The sequence below is a fragment of the Bufo bufo genome, chromosome 1, assembly GCF_905171765.1.
Source record: "Bufo bufo chromosome 1, aBufBuf1.1, whole genome shotgun sequence".
Taxonomy (NCBI): Eukaryota; Metazoa; Chordata; class Amphibia; order Anura; family Bufonidae; genus Bufo; species Bufo bufo.
The window spans coordinates 292,149,110-292,169,801 of record NC_053389.1 but is presented as its reverse complement, the minus strand read 5'-3'; the positions used below and the strand labels follow the sequence as shown (position 1 = coordinate 292,169,801).

Sequence of the window (20,692 nt, the reverse complement as noted above, 5' to 3'; positions counted from 1 at the left end):
GTTTTAAGGACATTACATCAAAGTTGGATCAGCCTGTAGTGTGTTTTTCCACTTTAATTTTGAGTGTGACTCCAAATCCAGACCTCCATGGGTTAAAAAATTTGATTTCCATTTTTTTATTTTTGTGTGATTTTGTCATCAGCACATTCAACTATGTAAAGAACAAAGTATTTCAGAAGAATATTTAATTAATTCAGATCTAGGATGTTTTATTTTTGTGTTCCCTTTATTTTTTTGAGCAGTGTGTATATATATATATATATATATATATAGATAGATAGATAGATATAGATAATATATAGATTCATTCATTCAATAGCACAGCAGTATAATACGATAGCGGGTGCCAGCGGCTAATGAAGCGATCCAAAACTTCAAAAATACCAAAATCCAAGAAAATCCACGGCACTTCCTTACGTAAAATAAGTAATTTATTCACCAAACAGTAACGTTTCGGTTCGCACACTGGAACCTTTCTCAAGCAGTGATACAAAAAGAGGAGGTGCATATAGTGTGTATATATAGCATGTTACATCTCAATTAATCAGTGAACATAATTAAGTATAAAGCATGATAAATTTCATAAATTCATTTAAATCAATGTGATACATGTGCAATCTAAACGTGACACAAGTATATATCCCAAAACATATTTTACACAAAAATACAACTGTAAATCATATTTTATTCTAATTGAGGTATTCAACAATACCCAGGTGATCATATACATAATAAATAAAAAATAATAAAAAAAAAAAAATATATATATATATATATATATATATATATATATATATATATATATAATGTGTATTATAAAGCCTTATTTTCAGCGACAAAAATAACCTCTTAAATTAACATATAAAGAAGTATAGAACCAAATAACATGGGCATTAACAACATATACAGCGGCAGTGTACAGAATCGCGCGCACATATACAGCGGCAGTGTACAGTACCGCGCACACGTATACAGCGGCAGTGTACAGAGTAGAGTTGTTGCAATGCCAAATTTTTTATTCGATTTAGATACCATAAAGTATTGTGATATTCGATACCTCACGAAAAAATAACTAAAAAAAAGCCACGTGCGTTCCGCATTTTAAAAAAATGGCGAATCGCTCAGTTTTATTTTTCTGTTCCGGCGTTCACTGCATAGATTATTTTTTTAATAGTTTGGACTTTTCTGACGTGGCAATATGTAATTTATTTCTTGTTTATATATTTTATAAGTGAAATTGGGAAAGGGGGTGATTTATACTTAATATTTTGGTGGGGGTTTTTTTAAACTTTTTTTTTTTTTTACACTTTTTTTATTTAATAACTATTTCCCCCCTTAGGGGCCAGAACCTGGGATCTTTTAATCCCTTGTCCTGTTCACCCTAATAGATCTCTATCAGGGTGAATAGGACCTCACACTGTCCCTGCTGCCCTGTGCTTTGTGCCTTGGGCAGCATTGAGCTGACTATGGCAGCTAGGGCTTCAGTAGCGTCCTGGCTGCCATGGTAACTGATCGGAGCCCCAGGACTACACAGCTGGGGCTCCGATCAGAAGCTGCCACTGCCACCAATGAGAAGGGGACCCTGTGGCCACTGCCACCAATTATTTTAATACTGGGGGGTTGAGAGGGGCGGGCGCACTGTGCCACCAATGATTTTAATGGGGTGGAGGGGGGCGTTCCTTCTCCCTGCACTGCCATTGGACACTACGCCCACTAGAGAAGTTGATGTCTCCTCCCCATTGCATATGGAGCAGGAGACAGTAATGGGGCACAGCGGGCGAACGGAGCTGCGCCCAGGAATAATAAGTGCTGGGACATCTCTGGGCGCCGCTCTGTGTAGCCTGCTTAAATTCTGGACCCAGGAAAAGTCCTATCATTGGTGGCGCAGTGTGCCCGCCCCTCTCTCCTCATTGCTGGCAGCAGCGGCACAGGGGGAGGGAGAGACTGCTTCCTTCTCCCCTGTGCTGCTGAGGAAACATGAGCGCGCTGACAGCAGCGCGCTCATGTTCTGTGATACTAGACTGCAGCCCAGTATCGGAAAAATGAAAATCCCGGTATATCGATTAGGTATCGAAATTTTGATACCCGCATCAACCCTAGTACAGAGTCGCACATACATCCGCACAGTCAGTCGCCCTGGGGCACATGATGCGGACCCACTGCGTCCTACCTACCTCCTCCGCTCCCCCGATGCCACCCTGCTCACTGCCCGCGAGTAACTCCTTCCCTGCCAGACTGTCCGAAAAGTCCACGTAGAGGCGGCAGAGTGTCGGGAGTGCCCCGGATTACTGGGGGGCAGCGATGTGAGGGCAAATACCCACGCGCCAGGACAAAATTCCTGATCGACCTGGGATTTGTCGAGCCCTGATTTATAGATATAGATAGATCTAACACATACCCTTTTTACCATTGGGGGGGGGGATTGTTTTGTTTTTTACCGGATTGTACATAATACAAGAATGTGGTGTGCTGCGTTTTTGTATCTTTTTGTTTTTTTCTTTCAAATATATAAGTCATACGCGGCATAGAACGTCCTGCATACGTCACTCTCTGCTCCTGAAATCTCACATTGCCACACAATACTGCCAGGCCCACTTTATCACTGATCGAACTATGCATGCCCGATCCCGGCAATGATGTATGTAGAGTGGGGAATGACGTGAGCAGGCGGCTGGCTGGTTTACAGAAAGCCAGAGGAGGAGTTACTGGTCACTTACAGCAATGTGAGCTGCCCCTGGGCACTTGCAGATCCTTTGCTGATCTCTTCAGAGTTCTTCTTTTCCACAGCACAGCCGCTGAGAAAGGTCCCATTTGTGAGGCAAATAGCTGACTCCCTTTAAACCTCTGCCACAGATTTGTGTGGTAAGTCTCCATTGACTGTTGGGTGGTGTACAGGGCTCCACAGCCCTGTTGCTGTGTTTGTAGGTGGTCTAAGCTCACACATCACAGATCTCATGGTCTAAAATAAACATGAAGGGCATTTCTGAGACCCCACAAGTTTTAGATCAAGGCAGGAGGCATTATAAAACAACTTCCTTCTCCAATCCCCGTCGTTCCAGCTCCAGAAACAAAGACCAGCGGGGAGCACGGTAATGGCAGTGGTGGAACAGCGTGGTATTGGACAGGTGAGCATGGCTTCTTTTGTTTTACAACAGGTAACCTCACCGACTACCCCATGTGATCACTGCAGCCAATCACTGGCCCCAGAGGTCACATAAATTAGTCCTGCATGTCACCACTGCTGCAATGACTGACCTGACTACCTGACCGATGAGGCCAGTGATTAGCTGCAACAATCACATAGTATAGTCTGTGACTTCAGCTAAGACCAGCGGGGAATCTCACGGGTGAGTGAGGATTTTCTTTTTAAAGGGTTTCTGTCACCAGATTTAACCCTATTAAACTGGCTGACATTAGCGATGTGCTAAAGTCAGCAGACCCTAACTCTCCTATTCTTATGCTTCTGGATGCCCCAGTTACTGCACAATTCTAAACATTTATAATATTCTAATTAGCCTCTAGGAGTAGGGGGGACATTGTCCCTGCTACTAGAGGCTCCGTTCGCCCACCTAAAGTCACCCCCTGCCGTCCTTGATTGACAGGGCCAGCATTCGTCTTCTCCTGCCGGGCCTGCATGCGCAGTCCCAGCACACAGGGCCGCCCGGAGGAGACTAGCGCTGCCTGGTCCTGTCAATCAAGGACAGCAGGGCGTGACTTGAGGTGGGTGAACGGAGCCTCTAGGAGCAGGGGCAATGCCCCCCTTGCTCCTAGAGGCTAATTAGCATATTATAAAAGTTATGGGGGCATCCAGAAGCATAAGATTAGGAGAGTTAGGGTCTGCTGACATTAGCACATCGCTATTGTCAGACAGTTTAATGGGGTTAAATCTGGTGACATAAACCCTTTTAATATACTCCCTTACGTAAGTTTTTTTTTTTTCTTTTTTTTTGTGGTCCACAAAACGCGGATCTGCAAAGAATATGGATGACGTTTGTGTGTTGTGTTTTTGTTTTGTGTTTTGCGGACCTATTGTAATGCCTATTCTTGTCTGCAAAACTGACAAGAATAGGACATGTATCCTTTGTTTGGGACTGTGGAATGGACATATGGATGCAGGCTGCACATTGTGTGCTGTCTGCATTTTTGCGACGCTATTGAAATGAATGGGCTTGCATCCAATCTGCAAAAAAATTCATATTTTATGCGAAGCAAAAACACTGTTGTCTAATTGGAGCCTTACCTAGGAATTTTAAAGGGGTTATGCTGTGATTGCTGTAAAAATCAGACATCATATAGTACATGAGAATCTCTTTGTAATAAGGATAGAACCAGCCTTGTACCTCACATGGATCCAGGGATCTCCACATTCATTGGACCAATAGCTCTGATAGATTTAGTTCAAGCTGGCTGTTTGTGCTGCAGCTCATTAATAAATACTTGTATATAGTTTCCAACTATTTATCCTATGGTCATTGTAGGAAGCGACACCTGCACCAGACGCCCCTAAAACATCACGTGGAAAGCATAAGGAGAGACTGGACTCATCCAGCCTTGCAACTTCAAGGACCAAGGTGAGCAACCGGAGTAAAACACCAGTTGGGTTGAAGCAGATGGCTGCAGAAAGTCGTAGTGGTTGTTTAGATGGCGGGGATGACTTTGCTTCAGAGGTCCATTTCATTCTGGAGAACGTTATGGTCAATGTATTTTTACAGAATTCTAGATATTGAAGAGAACATATTGTAAAAATCCAGTGCTGCATCTTCCATTGTGTGTCGTTCTTCTTAAAGGGAGTTTGTCACTGGTAAATGCACTGTTAAACTGGGGGGGGGGTTTACTAATGCTTCTATTCCACTATTCTGCAGTAATCAAAAGTCTCAAATTATGGTCCACAACTTATTTACTCCATATAAAAAATAAAATAAAAAGTGTGGGGTGGGGGGGGGGTGTCCTAAGTGTGGCCCCAGTTTGCGAAAGACACTGGTATATGTTATAGGTCAAGTCTGTGCCAGGACCTAGGTAGCGTAGACTTCAGTTTCTAGTGCATGGAGTGGCAGAGATGCCCCTAATTAAGAGGCAGATAATTAGGCACATCTTACACCAGCGCAGGGAGATCAAGTCTTGATAATCTCCAATGCCTTATAGGACTAGCTGAGCCTCATGTATTTATACCTTTCACTCAACAATCCATTGCTTCATTTTGGAGTAAAAGTACTTCTAATCGATATGCAAATAAGCAGCAATGTGCACCGAGGGTGGTTCCAAGTGACTCTATGCACCCTTGCTCCTCATGCTTTTTCTTCCAGCCCCTCCCTATCTTTGATTAACAGGGCCAGCTTACTGTATAGTCATCTGGCTTGGCACTATCAATCAAGAAGAAGATGGAGGTTCTTCCAGAAGTAGGAGGAGCAAGGGTGCACAGTGTACATTATGCACACTAACCCCTTTCCGACATCCACCGTACATATATGGCGGATGTCTGGTCTTTAAAGATGGCGCCCGGAGCAAGCTGCATACCCACTGGTGCCTGCTGTTTCATTCAGCAGACACCTGTGGCTAATGTCTGTGATCAGCGGTAATACCGACTGTAGACATTTAACGCTCAGGTGCCCTGGTTAAATATGATGCGCTAACTGGTAAACACACCTTGGCAGCACTGAACCTTAATATAGTGATTTCTGTATAGAATAAGGCCTCATGCACACAAACATATTTTGTTTCCGTGTTTGCGTTTTATTTTTGTTTTGTTTGTTTGCGGACGGAATGTAGATGTGCTATCCGCATCTGTATGTCCGTTCCACTAGCATTTGGGGTTTCGCTTGTGAGTTCCGTTTGAAGGCTCTCACAAGCGGCCCCGAACGGATCCGTACGGCCCCAATGCATTCTGAGTGGATGCGCATCCGCTCAGAATGCCTGTCTGGTACCGTTTGACCTCCGTTCCGCTCAGCAGACGGACACCCGAACGCAGCTTGCAGCGTTCGGGTGTCCGCCTGGCCGTGCGGAGCCAAACGTATCCGTCCAGACTTACAATGTAAGTCAATGGGGACGGATCCGTTTGAAGTTGACACAATATGGTGCAATTTCAAAGGGATCTGTCCCCCATTGACCTTCAATGCAAAGTCTGGACTAACTTTCAGACTTAGAATTTTTTCTGAAAGATAATGCAGACGGATCCGTTCTGAACGGATCCCATCGTTTGCATTATGGGAGCGGATCCGTCTGTGCAGACACCAGACGGATCCACTCCGAACGCAAGTGTGAAAGTAGCCTTAGAAAGAAGACACCCCAAGGTATTCCGTGAGGGGTATGGTGAGTTCATGTAAAAAAAAATTAAAAAAATTCACAAGTTAGTGGAATATGAGACTTTGTAAGAAAAATAAAAAAATCTTTTTCCGCTAACTTGTGACAAAAAAGAAAAACTTCCATGAACTCACTATGCCCATCAGCGAATACCTCAGGGTGTCTACTTTCCGAAATGGGGTCATTTGTGGGGTGTTTCTACTGTCTGGGCATTGTAGAACCTCAGGAAACATGACAGGTGTTCAGAAAGTCAAAGTGCATAAATTCACATTTTTGCACCATAGTTTGTAAACGCTATAACTTTTACCCAAACCAATAAATATACACTTATTGCATTTTTTTTTTTTTATCAAAGACATTTAGAACAATAAATTTAGAGAAAAATGTATATAGAAATGTAGTTTTATTTGAAAACATTTACAACAAATGTCATTTTTTTTGCAAAATTTTCGGTCAATTTTGATTAATATCAAAAAAAGTTAAAATGTCAGCAGCAATGAAATACCACCAAATGAAAGCTGTATTAGTGAGAAGAAAAGGAGGTAAAACTCATTTGGGTGGTAAGTTGTATGACCGAGCAATAAACCGTGAAAGTAGTGTAGTGCAGAATTGTAAAAAGTGGTCTGGTCATTAAGGGGGTTTAAGCTAGGGGAGCTGAGGTGGTTAAAAGGGTTTTCCGAGGTTTAAATACTGATGACCTATTCAGAGGATAGGTCATCAGTATGTGATCTGTGGGGATCAGACACCCAGGATCCCTGCCGATCAGCTGTTTGTGAAGGCACTGTGAGCGCCATGGCATTCTCTCAGCTCACAAAGCACAACACTGTACATTGTATAGTGGCTCTTTTTGGTATTGCAGTTCAGCCCCATTCACTTCAATGGGGCAGAGCTGTGCCTAGACCATGTATCAGATGATCATGTCGTCACTCTGCCTAGGGAAAGCAGCGAAAAGGCCACTACTTTGCATGCCGCTGCCTACTCAAGCAGCTGATCAGTAGGGGTCCCGGGTGTCAGACCCCACCAAACAGATACTAATGACCTATCCAGAGAATAGGTCGTCAGTATTAAAGTCTCGGGGGGGGGGGGGGGGGGGGGACTTTTAATTAATAAATTAAGCTATACTGAATCTCTTCCCACAAAACTATATATCAATCTGTTCAGCTCCTTCTGCTCTGGTACCAGAGTTCCCTTAAAGAACAGTGGATATTTTGGATTGGCTATCATTGGGCTATGACTACTGGGTACATGGGTATAACATTATGTAATCGTTCAGACAATCTTTGAAAATTGCCTCTATTTTACTGCAGGCAAAAATGGCGTGTCTTCTATCCAGCCCCAAGGCTACAAATAATGATAGCAAAGTTTCAGGAGATGGTAAGTAATAGTCACCATGCATTAAAAGGATTGTCCAAGACTATTAAATGCCCCCCATATGCCCGGGCCCCTCACAATGAATAAACTTGTGCTGCTCCTGTCCCCGCGCCGCAGCTGCTGCTTCTCCCTGTGTGCGGATGAAAGCATCTGGTGTCGGGAGGGGAGCCAATGGCAGATGCGAATGAGCCTCCATAGCATCGAAGGTGACGCTAGGGAGGCGCATCCCCATCCTCGCCTGCCATTGACTGCTCCCCCTGACACCAGATGTTTTCATACACGCACGGGGAGAAGCAGTAGCTGTGATGCGGGGAAGCGATTTAATAGTCTCAGATAACTCCTTTTAAACTTTTCCTAGTCATCAAAATAATGCGCTTTTTTAAAAAAAAAATAAGATGTTATTTAGAATTTGTTTGCTAGTTAATTCCTTTGTATTTTTTATTTTTTTTAAATGTGGATGCTCTATTTTCCTGATGCAGAGCTCCAAATCTTCTGCATAACATTGATGTGAATAATATGCTGACTGCCTGAGGTCACCACTAGAGGGAGCCTGAACTCAATAGTCAGTTAGTGTTGAGTGAATCGAAGTCCACTCTCAAAATTTGATTCGCCGCAAAGCTGAATTTCCTCTTGGTAATGAATCAATTTTCCCTCAATGGCAGTAAACAAAAAAAGAATCATACTTGCCTCGTCTGTTTGAGCTCGAAGAGCCGGCAGCCGCCATCTTGATTGACGATCTTGTGCCAAATCCTGTGCGTGGTGACGTCTCCACTGGCCGCGCAAGATTTTGCTCTGGATCTTCAATCAAGATGGAGGCAGCCGTCTTTGTGCTCAAAGAGATAAGGCAAATATGATTACATTTTTATTTTACACTGTATTATTGTCAGTTGTCACAATCGGCTATGAACGCAGCATCTGAGGGGTACAATGACTGGGGGCAGCACAAATGCCGTTCTGTGTCATTGCATCCACTATTTGCAAAGAAATGCGCTGTCGCAAAGCAAATTTAAAAAAAAAAAATTCTGCGAGGTAGCTGAATCGAATTTCCTAATACTTCAATACGCTCATCTCTTTTCACAGTGTATATATAGAAGGATTCTATTTTTCTTCCAGTGGTGGCCTCAGGCAGAGCTCTGTAGATGGTGAATGGATTTCTGACTAATATGTCAAGAAATGTATGCAGTATTTTCAACCTATAAGCAATGGAGTGATAAAAGGTGGACATTTCTTGTCTTCTAGTTCCCAGTAAACCAACCGCATCTGGAGAAGAGGATGATTCTGCAGATAATAGTGAGCCAGAAGAATCTCAGGTATGTATATCTCATAAGTAAAGTTTACTCCTCACTATATACATGGCTTCCACTCACGTACCTCTCTATGGACAGTGTAATTAGTAGTTTCATGCCAACTTTCCTGTTTTTCTTACCAATTATCGAAGAGTCTTCTTCAAGCAAAAACTCCTTCAAAACCTTTATCAACGAAACGTAAGCAAGACAAAGAAGATAAGACTGCTTTGGCTGATGAAAGTATTGCACATTCAAGTAAAAAGAAGCACAGAGTTAAAACCCAGCCTTCAACAAAGTCCTCTCTCGCTTCTCCAGCCACCCCAGGAGGTTAGTAATACTGGGATTCAGTGAACCCGCAGTAAATGTCTAAGTATATAAGAGGGAGCGAGCTCACTGTATGCTGTATATTGTGTCATTATTGAGTTTGGTATATAAGCAGTATGTAGTAAGCTCCCTCTAGTGGCAACTGATGGCAGCCAGGGTTTTACTTTTGAACTATTTGGTTATGCAGTCTTTTTGAAGTGCGTTTTCAGAGAAAAATTAGTTCTGACTGCTGTACAAAATATCAAGAAATTAATCTGCACAGATTTTTGGATGTAAAATTGACATGATAAAAGTGGAGTCTCGCTTTAATCCTTCAGAGACACGAGGTATGGCAGGAGTAGACCTGTGTAATATGAACTAGCACCCAACTGTGACATGCCTTTCTTTATAGGATGGGAAAGGATTAAGTAACATTATAATTTTAAAGGGGTTATCAAAGACTATAAAAAGACCTCCACCCCCACCCCATATGCCGGGCCCCCCACAATGAATATACTTACCGGGCTCCCTGCGCTGCTACTGGTTCCCGCACGACCGCTGCTGCTTCTCACCGTGTGCAGATGAAAACATCTGGCGTCGGGGGGTGGGGGTGGTGACGCTAGGGAGGCTCATCCCCGCCAGCCATTGGCTGCTCCCCTCCTTCCCCCGACATCGAATGTTCTCATCCATGCACAGGGAGAAGCAGCTTCGGTGGCACGGGGAGCCCGGTAAGTATATTCATTGTGAGGGGCTTTTTATATTTTTGGATAACCCCTTTTAATAGTTTGGGTCATTGCAGACACGGCAATAGAAATCATGTATGTATGTTGTTTGTTTTTTTTGTTTGTTTTTTTACACAGTGCATGATGGGAAATTGTTATAATCACCCAATTTCCTCTTCTGCCCATCGTAAACTTCAAAACTCCAGCAGCTTACAACAATCAGCAGTTAGCTGATGGGCCTCTACCTATAGATTTGTAGGTAAAAATTCAGTGTCCTTAAAAACTGATGCCACCAATATTGAGTCTTTATTTGCATGGAAGTTTTCCTGTAAGATGTAGTTGGCCTAAGCGAGAACTAGTGATGTGATGCATTCAGTTCAGTGGTTCTCTGAGCATGATGGGAAATTGCTTATAGATTTGTTTATTGCAAGGGGCAAGTACCAGCAATAAGGTTTTTGGCTTGATGTCAACTGCCAGTGTGTCCCCTGTGCCCGCACTACTTCTGGCAATTTAATGATGGCAATTTTTTGCTTCTATTTTGTGTGATGTTTCTTTATATGTTAATAGTGTTTTTTGTTTCCTGCTCCCCTCTAAAGCTTTGCTGGATTCTGAAGAGGAGACTGTTATGGCCTTGTTGGAAGGACGGAGTCCCAAAAAGTCAAGAAAAAATCCCTCTAAAAAGACTGTAGCGGCAACTCTGGTTGTAGCATCTTCAACACCAACAGTACAAGATAGTAATGTCCTTGAGAAGAGTCTACCACCACCTGTCCCTGAGAGTCCAAGCTCGGTACACAAAGGGGACAAGACTCTTGATGCAAAATCCCCTGGTGTCACAGAACTCAGCCATTTGTCTGCAAAGAAAGAGAAGCGTAGCAAGAAGCGCAAGAGTTCCCCTGAGGATGGACTCTCCAAACAGAAGCATAAGAAGGCAAAGAAGGAGAAGAAAGATAAGAAAGTCAAAGACACCAGCATAACTGGAGAGGCTGCCAGGCCTAAACCATCCAAAAAGGAGAAGAAATCTGAAAAGAGCAAGAAAAGTAAGGGGGCATTCATTGTCCCCACGGCGCCAGACAACTGGCACCAAAAAGTCACAAATGTTGGCGCACGCAGTACTTGCACAAAAACTTTGTAACTTTTTGGGAGTTTTACGCACCACTCTCCACTTTTCTAAGGAGCAGGTGGTGTGGGCCCGGCATAGCCAGGAAACTGCCATAGATTATAACTGAAATCTACACCACCGCCTTGTTGGTGTACGTTTCCATTTAGGTGCACAGATATGCCACAGTTATTAAGAGACGTGTGCCTCTTAATAATTGTGTTGCATCTGATGACGGGGAAGGGGGGTGGGGGGGGCAGATTAAGACCATAAATGCCCGCCTAAGTGCTTATATTAGAGGTTGTTCAGGATTATATTATGGGTCTGCTTTTTTCCCAGAAAGTGAGCTCCTGTCCATGAGTTATACATATTACAGCTCGTCTTAATTTACGTGTATCTAGCGGAGTCTGGAAAAACAGACCCCCTTTCTAATTCTGGACAACCCCATTAAGATACCTCAAGTCCTACAGTTTTTCCACAGTTATGACATATCAGTATGGTCTCTCACTTTGGGTTGGAGTAGAGGATTTAAGGTTATGGCTGTCTTTCTAACTAGATGGTGTTGAACTTTTTACATTGGGAAGCCTTGCAGGAGAGACAGTTTGGGGAGATTGATCAGCCAATCAGTTCTTCAGATGCATTTTGGAAATTGACAGCAGCCATCTGATTGTTATTGGAAAACCCTCATCTTTTTTCCTTTACGGTTATTAAAGTGTTTGTCTGCTTTGCACAGTCGCTTTCTGTGAAGACGAGCTGATCGCAGGGTCGTGAAGTTATCAGCTGTAATTTGTGGGGTGCCGGTGTCAAAGGTTTCCTTGCCTGCTTTTTACAGAGTTGTTGTTGTCCCTGCAGAAAACGATAAAAAACAAAAGAAAAACGAAAGCGAGAAACTATCACAAAGTCTAATTGCTCCAGTTGGAGAGTCAACAGATTCTGGAGTCAGCCTCCAGTCGAAACCCAAGAAAAAGGCAAGTATCTGCTGTTTGCCGATCATCATTCACAGTTTCACATGGGGGTGGTTTGTGACCTGTACAACTGGCTGGACACCATGGGGAAAAAACTTAGCAGAAGTGGAACAGTTGCCCATAGCAAGCAGTCAGCCTTCGGGGCTACGATATAATTGTTTTCTATGGTTGACTGTTTCACTCTTGTTTTGCACTGGTTTTAGTAAATGTCCCCCAGTGCCTGAGATCTGTATCTAAAGCAGCCAGTGTGTAACACCTGATTTCCGTGTGATTTGGGAAGAAAATCCAGGATCTGGTAAGATTTGTATTTATAGTCTTTTATTAGGCTTCCATTATTTTTAGTGACGGCTAACCGATACATTCAACCAACAAACACAAGGATCCCTTATAAAGTTTAAAGGTCTCTAGGACCTAAGCGTAGCTTTTGCATCCTCTGACTAGTAATATATAAAACGTTATTCTTTATTATTCACTGTTTAAAACACATATGACTCTTGGGAACTAACTTAAAATTCCTCAGGGAAAACAGGAGGGAATTTGTCTCTTTTGTGTATTATATGTTCTATCTCGTGTTCAGATGGACCTTGTCTGGGTGGAACACCTGATCGCTTCTCAGGTCTCTCAACCTGCTATTTCATTCTATCTATCACTATCTGAATAAGCTTTCCCACTATGGGGTCCCTACCTCAAACCCTGAACTAAAATCAGTGCCTGCATCCCTACATGTTTTGCCGTATATTTCGGCGTCTTCAGGGGATGACGTGCAGGTTTCTTACCGATACCTGGCTGTTTCTTTATAGGTCACTAGAGAAAAACAGACATCTCAGAAAAAAAAAACTGTTTTGGACCCTCGTTATTAGCAAATGGGGTCTGTCGACCACCGCTGCTGTCTGCATGTGACAGATCCAGAACAGCATTGTAGCTTCTATTATAAATGCTGCTGATGTGAACAATATGTTGACCCGCACCTATACTTCAGAATAGAGCCTGCAAAGTGGCTGCCCTCTGTTCATTCCTATGGGAGCGCCGAAAATAACAGAGCGCTGGCTTGGCTATTTCCGTCAGCACTATAGAAGTGAATGGAGCGGTGGTCGCCCTTGCGTGGTGCGCTTCCCATTCATTTTAATTGGACTTCAGAAAAAGCTGCGAGCTTGCTGCTGGACTGTTCGGAGCTTCCATATGAATGAATAGAAGGCAGCTGCGCATGCATCTATCAGAGATTGGGGGCATATCACTAGGATATGCCCTCAATGTCGGACGTGGGAATACTCCTTTAACCCCTTCAGGACCCAGCCATTTTTCACCTTAAGGACCAGGCAATTTTTAGCAAATCTGACGTGTCACTTTATGTGGTAATAACTTTAAAACGCTTTTACTTATCCATGCTATTCTGAGATTGTTTTCTTGTCACATTGTACTTCATGACAGTGGTAAAATTGAGTCAAAATATTTATTTTTTATTTCTAAAAAAAATAAATAACAAATTTAGCAAAAATTTTGAAAAATTAGCAAATTTCAATTTCTCAACTTTTATAATGGATAGTAATACCTCCAAAAATAGTTATTACTTTACATTCCCCATATGTCTACTTCATGTTTGGATGATTTTGAAAATGAAGTTTTATTTTTTGGGGATGTTAGAAGGCTTTTTAAGATTTGCTTCTAAACTTCTAAGAAAATGTCCAAAACCAATTTTTTTTTTTGGAAAGCGGATTTAGCTGGAATGGTAATCAGGAGCGATATCGCATATGAAGACAGGTGGCCCTACAATGGGAATCCCCAAAAAGTGACCACATTTTGGAAACTACACCCCTCAGGGAATCTTTCAAGGTGTGTAGTAAGCACTTTGACCTTAAAGGTGGTTCCTAGAATTAGATGTATGGGCGCACAGCAGGCAAACAGCTAAATGTGAACTTTGCTGGCCTGAATTGGCAGACATGGATTAAATTAATACTACATTGATAAGTGGTAGATTTTGAAACACTCCTACATGCACAGGCCAGGTTTCTCAGGGCAGGTTTTACAGTGTTAAATGGTGTCTTTCCTTATCCCCCTTTTGGAACACACCCTGCATCTTTTTTGGGTCCTTCCCTTCCTTGCTGTCTGGGGGACTTGACCTGGAAAATGTTGCCCTGGGCACCCTGAATTACTGGGACCCTCCCTGGCCTGGCTTTGAAAAATTGGGGCATTGATAACCACCTCTTGGAACTGAAGGAAAGTTCCTATGTGGCCTGCAGATTGAAAAAGCACATACGCATTGCACATTGCCATCAATGTGTACGGCAAGTTTTTTGTACCACACTTTCGTTTTTCGTGTGGCACTGTAGGGCTTCAGAAGTTGATCTGAAAGATCCACCCGTCCCATGTGCCTCTTGTAGTCCACGATACAAACTGGTTTGGGGACAGTGGTAGTGGTACCACGTACAGGGACAGTGGAGCTGGCATTAGTGTGACTGGTGGTCAGTACAAGGACATCCCTCTTGTCCTTGCACCAGCATGTTCTCATGGAGGAGAGCCCTACTTTAACCCGTTCTCTGGTTGCCCTACCAGGGGTCTAAGGAGGCCTCTCTGATTTTTACGCACTGTGCCACACAACCTCTGGCAGTTAGGGACGTGAATAGGGGTATGCTGGTATAATAGTTATCCACATAGAGGTGGTAACCCTTATCCAGCAGTGGGTGCAATAAGTCCCACACGATCTTCCCACAAACTCCTAGGATGGGTGGGCATTCTGGGGATTCTATACGGGAATCTTTCCTTTTTGTAAATGCGGAACTTGTGGGTGTACCCGGAGCTACTCTCACAAAGTTTGTAAATCTTTATGCCATAGCTTGCCCATTTGCTAGGCAGGTACTAGCGGAATCTAATCCTCCCTTTGAACGGTAATAGGGACTCCTCTACACATACATTTTTCTCTGGGTTGTACACCTCAGCAAACTTGATGCTGAAGTGGTCAATGACAGGCCTAACTTTGAACAGACGGCCAAATGTTGGGTCGTTTTGGGGTGGGCACTGTGAATAATTGTTGTAATGTAGGAATTTCCTAATTGACTCAAATCGCTTCCGGATCATGTTACTGTAAATTGGAGTCTGGTAGAAAATGTCCGAACTCTAATTGCCTAACATTTTTTTTTTATTTTTTTTTACAACGCCCATTTGGAGCACGAGTCCCCAAAACTTCATCTCTGCTGCACTTACTGGGGTCCAACCCAGGGGTCTAGCGTATGGCAATGTAGGGTTCTGAGCAATGAGTTGTTGGGCGTGTAAATTGGTTTGGGCCACCATTACATTTACAAAAAATCCGTTTCTGTGAGGCCCGCACAATCTCTCTGAATTCCTGAGTTGCCCATAAACTCAGGAATTTGGGGCTGATAATTGTCAGAGGGTGGGGTCCATAAGGGTTCACTGTAGGGGGGCTGCCTCCGCTGCTGCCCTGGGGCGCCTTCCAGAGGGTCCCTCATCAGCTGATGATGATGAGGGGGTAGAGTAGAGGAAAGTGGCATCCTCTTCTCCCTCACTGGCAGACTCAGCTGAAGAGACATACACCATGCTTGCCTCCAATACGGAGTACACTCGTTGGGATGGACGGGCCATTTTTATTTAATTGGGGTGTGACGTGTGAAATGTGTAAACCTTTATTTAGTGCGAGGAGTGTGTATGTTTTGTTTTCACACGTGAAGGGGCTTGTAATAAATTTTAAATTAAATTTAGAAGAAAAAAAGGGAGAATTATATATTTTTTTTTTGTAAAGTCTTTTCTGCACAAAAAAAAACTTGTAGTGCAAACTGAGCAGACGCGATCAGTAATGGACACTACGGATCAGTGCTCAGTGGTTGCAAAATGCACGTACAGATTGTGCAAAATTCTAAACTGACACGAACTGAAATTTTTAGATATACTGTATATACACCTAACTCTGTGTGTATATATACACACACACACACACACACACACACACACACACACACACACACACACACACACACACACACACACACACACACTGGATATAAAAAGTCTACACACCCCTGTTAAAATGTCAGGTTTCTGTGCTGTAAAAAAATGAGACAAAGGCCTCATGCACACGACCGTTGTGTGCATCCGTGTCCATTGTTCCGTTTTCCGTGATTTTCTGCAGACCTATTGACTTTCAATGGGTCAGTTGAAAACTCTGAAAATGCACCGTTTGTCGTCCGTGTTTCCTGTCCGTCAAAAAAATAGGACCTGTCCTATTTTTTTTGACGGACAACGGTTCGCGGACCCATTCAAGTCAATGGGTCTGTGAAAAAACACGGAGGCACACAAGATTGTCATCCGCGTCCGTGATCCATGTCCGTAGGCTACTTTCACACAGACTGATCCGCAGATCCGTCTGCATAAAAGCTTTTTCAGATCTGAGTTTTGACTTAGTGAAAACTCAGATCCGACAGTATATTCTAACACAGAGGCGTTCCCATAGTGATGGGGACGCTTCAAGTTAGAATATACTAAGAACTGTGTACATGACTGCCCTCCCTCCCCAGTTTTTAATTCATTGGTGGCCAGTGCAGCCCCCCCCTCCCTCCCTCCCTTGTATTAAATTCATTGGTGGCCAGTGCGGCCCCCCCTCCCTACCCTGTATTAAATTCATTGGTAGCCAGTGCGGCCCCCCCTCCCTCCCTCCCCTGTATTAAATTCATTGGTGGCCAGTGCGGCCCCCCCTCCCTCCCTCCCCTGTATTAAATTCATTGGTGGCCAGTGCGGCCCCCCCTCCCTCCCTCCCCTGTATTAAATTCATTGGTGGCCAGTGCGGCCCCCCTCCCTCCCCTGTATTAAATTCATTGGTGGCCAGTGCGGCCCCCCCTCCCTCCCTCCCCCCCCTCCCCTGTATTAAATTCATTGGTGGCCAGTGCGGCTTCCCCTCCCTCCCTCCCCTGTATTAAATTCATTGGTGGCCAGTGCGGCCCCCCCTCCCTCCCTCCCCTGTATTAAATTCATTGGTGGCCAGTGCGACCCCCCCCCCCCCCCCCCTCCCCCACATCATTGGTGGCAGCGGAGAGTTCCGATTGGAGTCCCAGTTTAATCGCTGGGACTCCGATCGGTAACCATGGCAACCAGGACGCTACTGCAGTCCTGGCTGCCATGGTTACTTAGCAATTTTAGAAGCATTATACTTACCTGCGCTGTCTGTGACCGGCCGGGCGCTCCTCCTACTGGTAAGTGACAGGTCTGTGCTATAAGCAATGCGCCGCACAGATCTTTCACTTACCAGTAGGAGGAGCGCCCGGCCGGCCACAGACATCGAAGGTAAGTATAATGCTTCTAAAATTGCTAAGTAACCATGCCAGCCAGGACTGCAGTAGCGTCCTGGTTGCCATGGTTACCGATCGGAGCCCCAGCGATTAAACTGGGACTCCGATCAGAACTCTCCGCTGCCACCAATGATGGGGGGGGGGGGATTTTAATTAAGAGGGGGGGGAGAGGGGAGGCCGCACTGGCCACCAATGAATGTAATACAGGGGAGGGAGGGGGGGCCGCACTGGCCACCAATGAATTTAATACAGGGGAGGGGGGGCCGCACTGGCCACCAATGAATTTAATACAGGGGAGGGAGGGGGGGCCGCACTGGCCACCAATGAATTTAATACAGGGGAGGGAGGGGGGGCCGCACTGGCCACCAATGAATTTAATACAGGGGAGGGAGGGGGGGGCCGCACTGGCCACCAATGAATTTAAAACTGGGGAGGGAGGGGAGTCTGCCCCCTCCTGCCTGTCAGCACCTGATCTCTTACAGGGGGCTATGATACGCACAATGAGGGGTTAATTGCGGCACCTGAGGGGTTAATTGTGCGGATCACAGCCCCCTGTAAGAGATCGGGTGCTGTCAGGCAGCAGGGGGCAGTCATGTACACAGTTCGTAGTATATTCTAACTTGAAGCGTCCCCATCACTATGGGAACGCGTCTGTGTTAGAATATACTGTCGGATCTGAGTTTTCACGATATAACTCAAATCCGATGGTATATTTTAACAGAGGCGTTCCCATGGTGATGGGGACGCTTCAAGTTAAAATATACCATTGGATTGGAGAAAACTCCGATCCGATGGTATAATAGGGACTCCTGACTTTACATTGAAAGTCAATGGGGGACGGATCCGTTTGCAATTGCACCATATTGTGTCAACGTCAAACGGATCCGTCCCCATTGACTTGCATTGTAAGTCAGGACGGATCCGTTTGGCTCCGCACGTCCAGGCGGACACCAAAACGACTCTTTTTTTACTTTCCTTCATGTCTGGTGATCCTACAAAGACACACGGTAACAAAAACTGATCACGGAACAACGGAACCCCGTTTTGCGGACCGTGAAAAAATACTGTCGTGTGCATGAGGCCAAAGATAAATCATTTCCAAACTTTTTAATGTGACGTTTAAACTGTACCACTCAATTGAAAAACAAACTGAAATCTTTTGGAGGGAAGAAAAAAATTTTTTTTAAAAATAAACTAAAATGTGGTTGCAGAAGTGTGCACACCCTCTTGTTCAGAATTAAGCAATCACATTCAAAATTATGTTAAAGGGGTTCTGCACTTTCATTTAACTGATCTATCCTCTGGATAGATCATCAGCATCTGATTGGCGGGGGTCCGACACCCGGGACCCCCGCCGATCAGCTGTTTGAGAAGGCAGCGGCGCTCCAGTAGTGCCGCGGCCTTCTCACTGTTTACCGCCGGCCCACTGACGTCACGACTAGTATCAACTAGCGTGGGCGGGGCTAAGCTCTGTTCACTTGAATAGAGCTTAGCCCCGCCCACGCTAGTTGATACTAGTCGTGACGTCAGTGGGCCGGCGGTAAACAGTGAGAAGGCAGAGGCACTACTGGAGCGCCGATGCCTTCTCAAACAGCTGATCGGCGGGGGTCCCGGGTGTTGGACCCCCGCCGATCAGATGCTGATGATCTATCCAGAGGATAGATCATCAGTTAAATGAAAGTGCAAAACCCCTTTTAATAGGAGTCAGCATACACCTGCCAATATTTAAAGTGCCTCTGATTAACCCCTAATAAAGTTCAGCTGCTCTAGTTGGTCTTCCTAAAAATTTCTTAGGGCTCTTTCACACTTGCGCTTTTCTTTTCCGGCATAGAGTTCCGTCGTCGGGGCTCTATGCCGGAAAAATCCTGATCAGGATTATCCCCATGCATTCTGAATGGAGAGAAATCCGTTCAGGATGCATCAGGATGTCTTCAGTTCAGGACCGGAACGTTTTTGGGCCGGAGAAAATACCGCAGCATGCTGCGCTTTTTGCTCCGGTCAAAAATCCTGAACACTTGCCGCATCGACGGATCCGGAATAATAGCCCATTGAAATGTATTATTCCGGATCCGTCCTCTTCAGTTGTTACGACGCAACGACGGATCCGGAAGTTGCGTTTGCGCCAGGAAGAAGGAAGGGCTTGGCTGGCGCGAAAACTTCCACTAGACAGCCCGCGCGGGAGAAGACAGGGCGTGAAAGAAGCTCCTGGAGGTGAGTATTGTGTGTGTTTGTCCCTTGCATATTTTATTAGTTGTAAAACAAACTTGAAATTTTCGGATAAGAAATAATTTACATACCAGATCCGCTCATCAGTACACTACTGATCCGCTGTTTCGATGGATCCGTACGACGGATCCATCGAAACAGCACTTGATGTTGGCTTCAGGATTTCCGGATCAGTATCTTACCAAAAAAGCCGGAAAGACGCATCCGGAAAGAAAAAATTATGCGTTCTTACGGCGTGTAATTCCGGCAAATGGAGTACACGACGGATCCGGACAACGCAAGTGTGAAAGAGCCCTTAGTCACATCCCACAGCAAAGCCATGGTCCACAGAGCTTCGAAAGCATCAGTGGGATCTCATTGTTAAAAGGTATCAGTCAGGAGAAGGGTACAAAAGAATTTCCAAGGCATTAGATATACCATGGAACACAGTGAAGACAGTCATCATCAAGTGGAGAAAATATGGCACAACAGTGACATTACCAAGAACTGGAGCTCCCTCCAAAATTGATGAAAAGACTAGAAGAAAACTGGCCTGGGTGGCTACCAAGAGGCCTACAGCAACATTAAAGGAGCTACAGGAGTCTGAAGTCTCCCAAAAGCATGTGGGAAAAGGTGTTATGGTCTGATGAAACCAAGGTTGAACTTTTTGGCCATAATTCCAAAAGATATGTTTGGCTCCAAAACAACACTGAACATCACCAAAAGAACACCATACCCACTGTGAAGCATGGTGGTGGCAGCATCATGCTTTGGGGCTGTTTTTCTTCAGCTGGAACTGGGGCCTTAGGGTACTTCTACACTTGCGGCAGGACGGATCCGACAGGCTGTTCACCCTGTCGGATCCGTCCTTCCGCTATTTCGCCGTGCCGCCACTCCGTCCCCAATGACTATGATGGGGACGGGCGGAGCTCCGGCGCAGCACGTCAGTGCACGGCGAAAGGCCGCCGGACTAAAAGTACTGCATGTCCGACTTTTTAGTCCGGTGGCCTCTCACCGCGAACTGCCGTGCTGCGCCGGAGTTCCGCCCCCATCCCAATTATAGTCAATGGGGATGGAGCGGCAGCACGGCGGAAGGACGGATCCAACAGGGTGAATAGCCTGTCGGATCCGTCCTGCCGCAAGTGTGAAAGTACCC

The 20,692-nt window shown here is 44.9% G+C and overlaps 1 protein-coding gene across 6 annotated transcripts in view; it reads left to right on the top strand.

The window, feature by feature from the left end:
• The window catches only part of TCOF1 (treacle ribosome biogenesis factor 1), a 137,009-nt gene that overhangs the window by 109,433 nt on the left and 6,884 nt on the right, over positions 1-20,692 (top strand). For 5 of the 6 annotated variants that reach the window (XM_040440584.1, XM_040440615.1, XM_040440606.1 and 2 more), the window contains 6 exons: positions 4,479-4,571; positions 7,605-7,671; positions 8,908-8,978; positions 9,107-9,281; positions 10,576-11,016; positions 11,928-12,043. In XM_040440584.1, coding sequence (XP_040296518.1) covers positions 4,479-4,571; positions 7,605-7,671; positions 8,908-8,978; positions 9,107-9,281; positions 10,576-11,016; positions 11,928-12,043 — 963 coding nt within the window. The remainder of the gene's footprint in view (positions 1-4,478; positions 4,572-7,604; positions 7,672-8,907; positions 8,979-9,106; positions 9,282-10,575; positions 11,017-11,927; positions 12,044-20,692) is intronic. The other variant, XM_040440591.1, reaches the window with a different exon arrangement.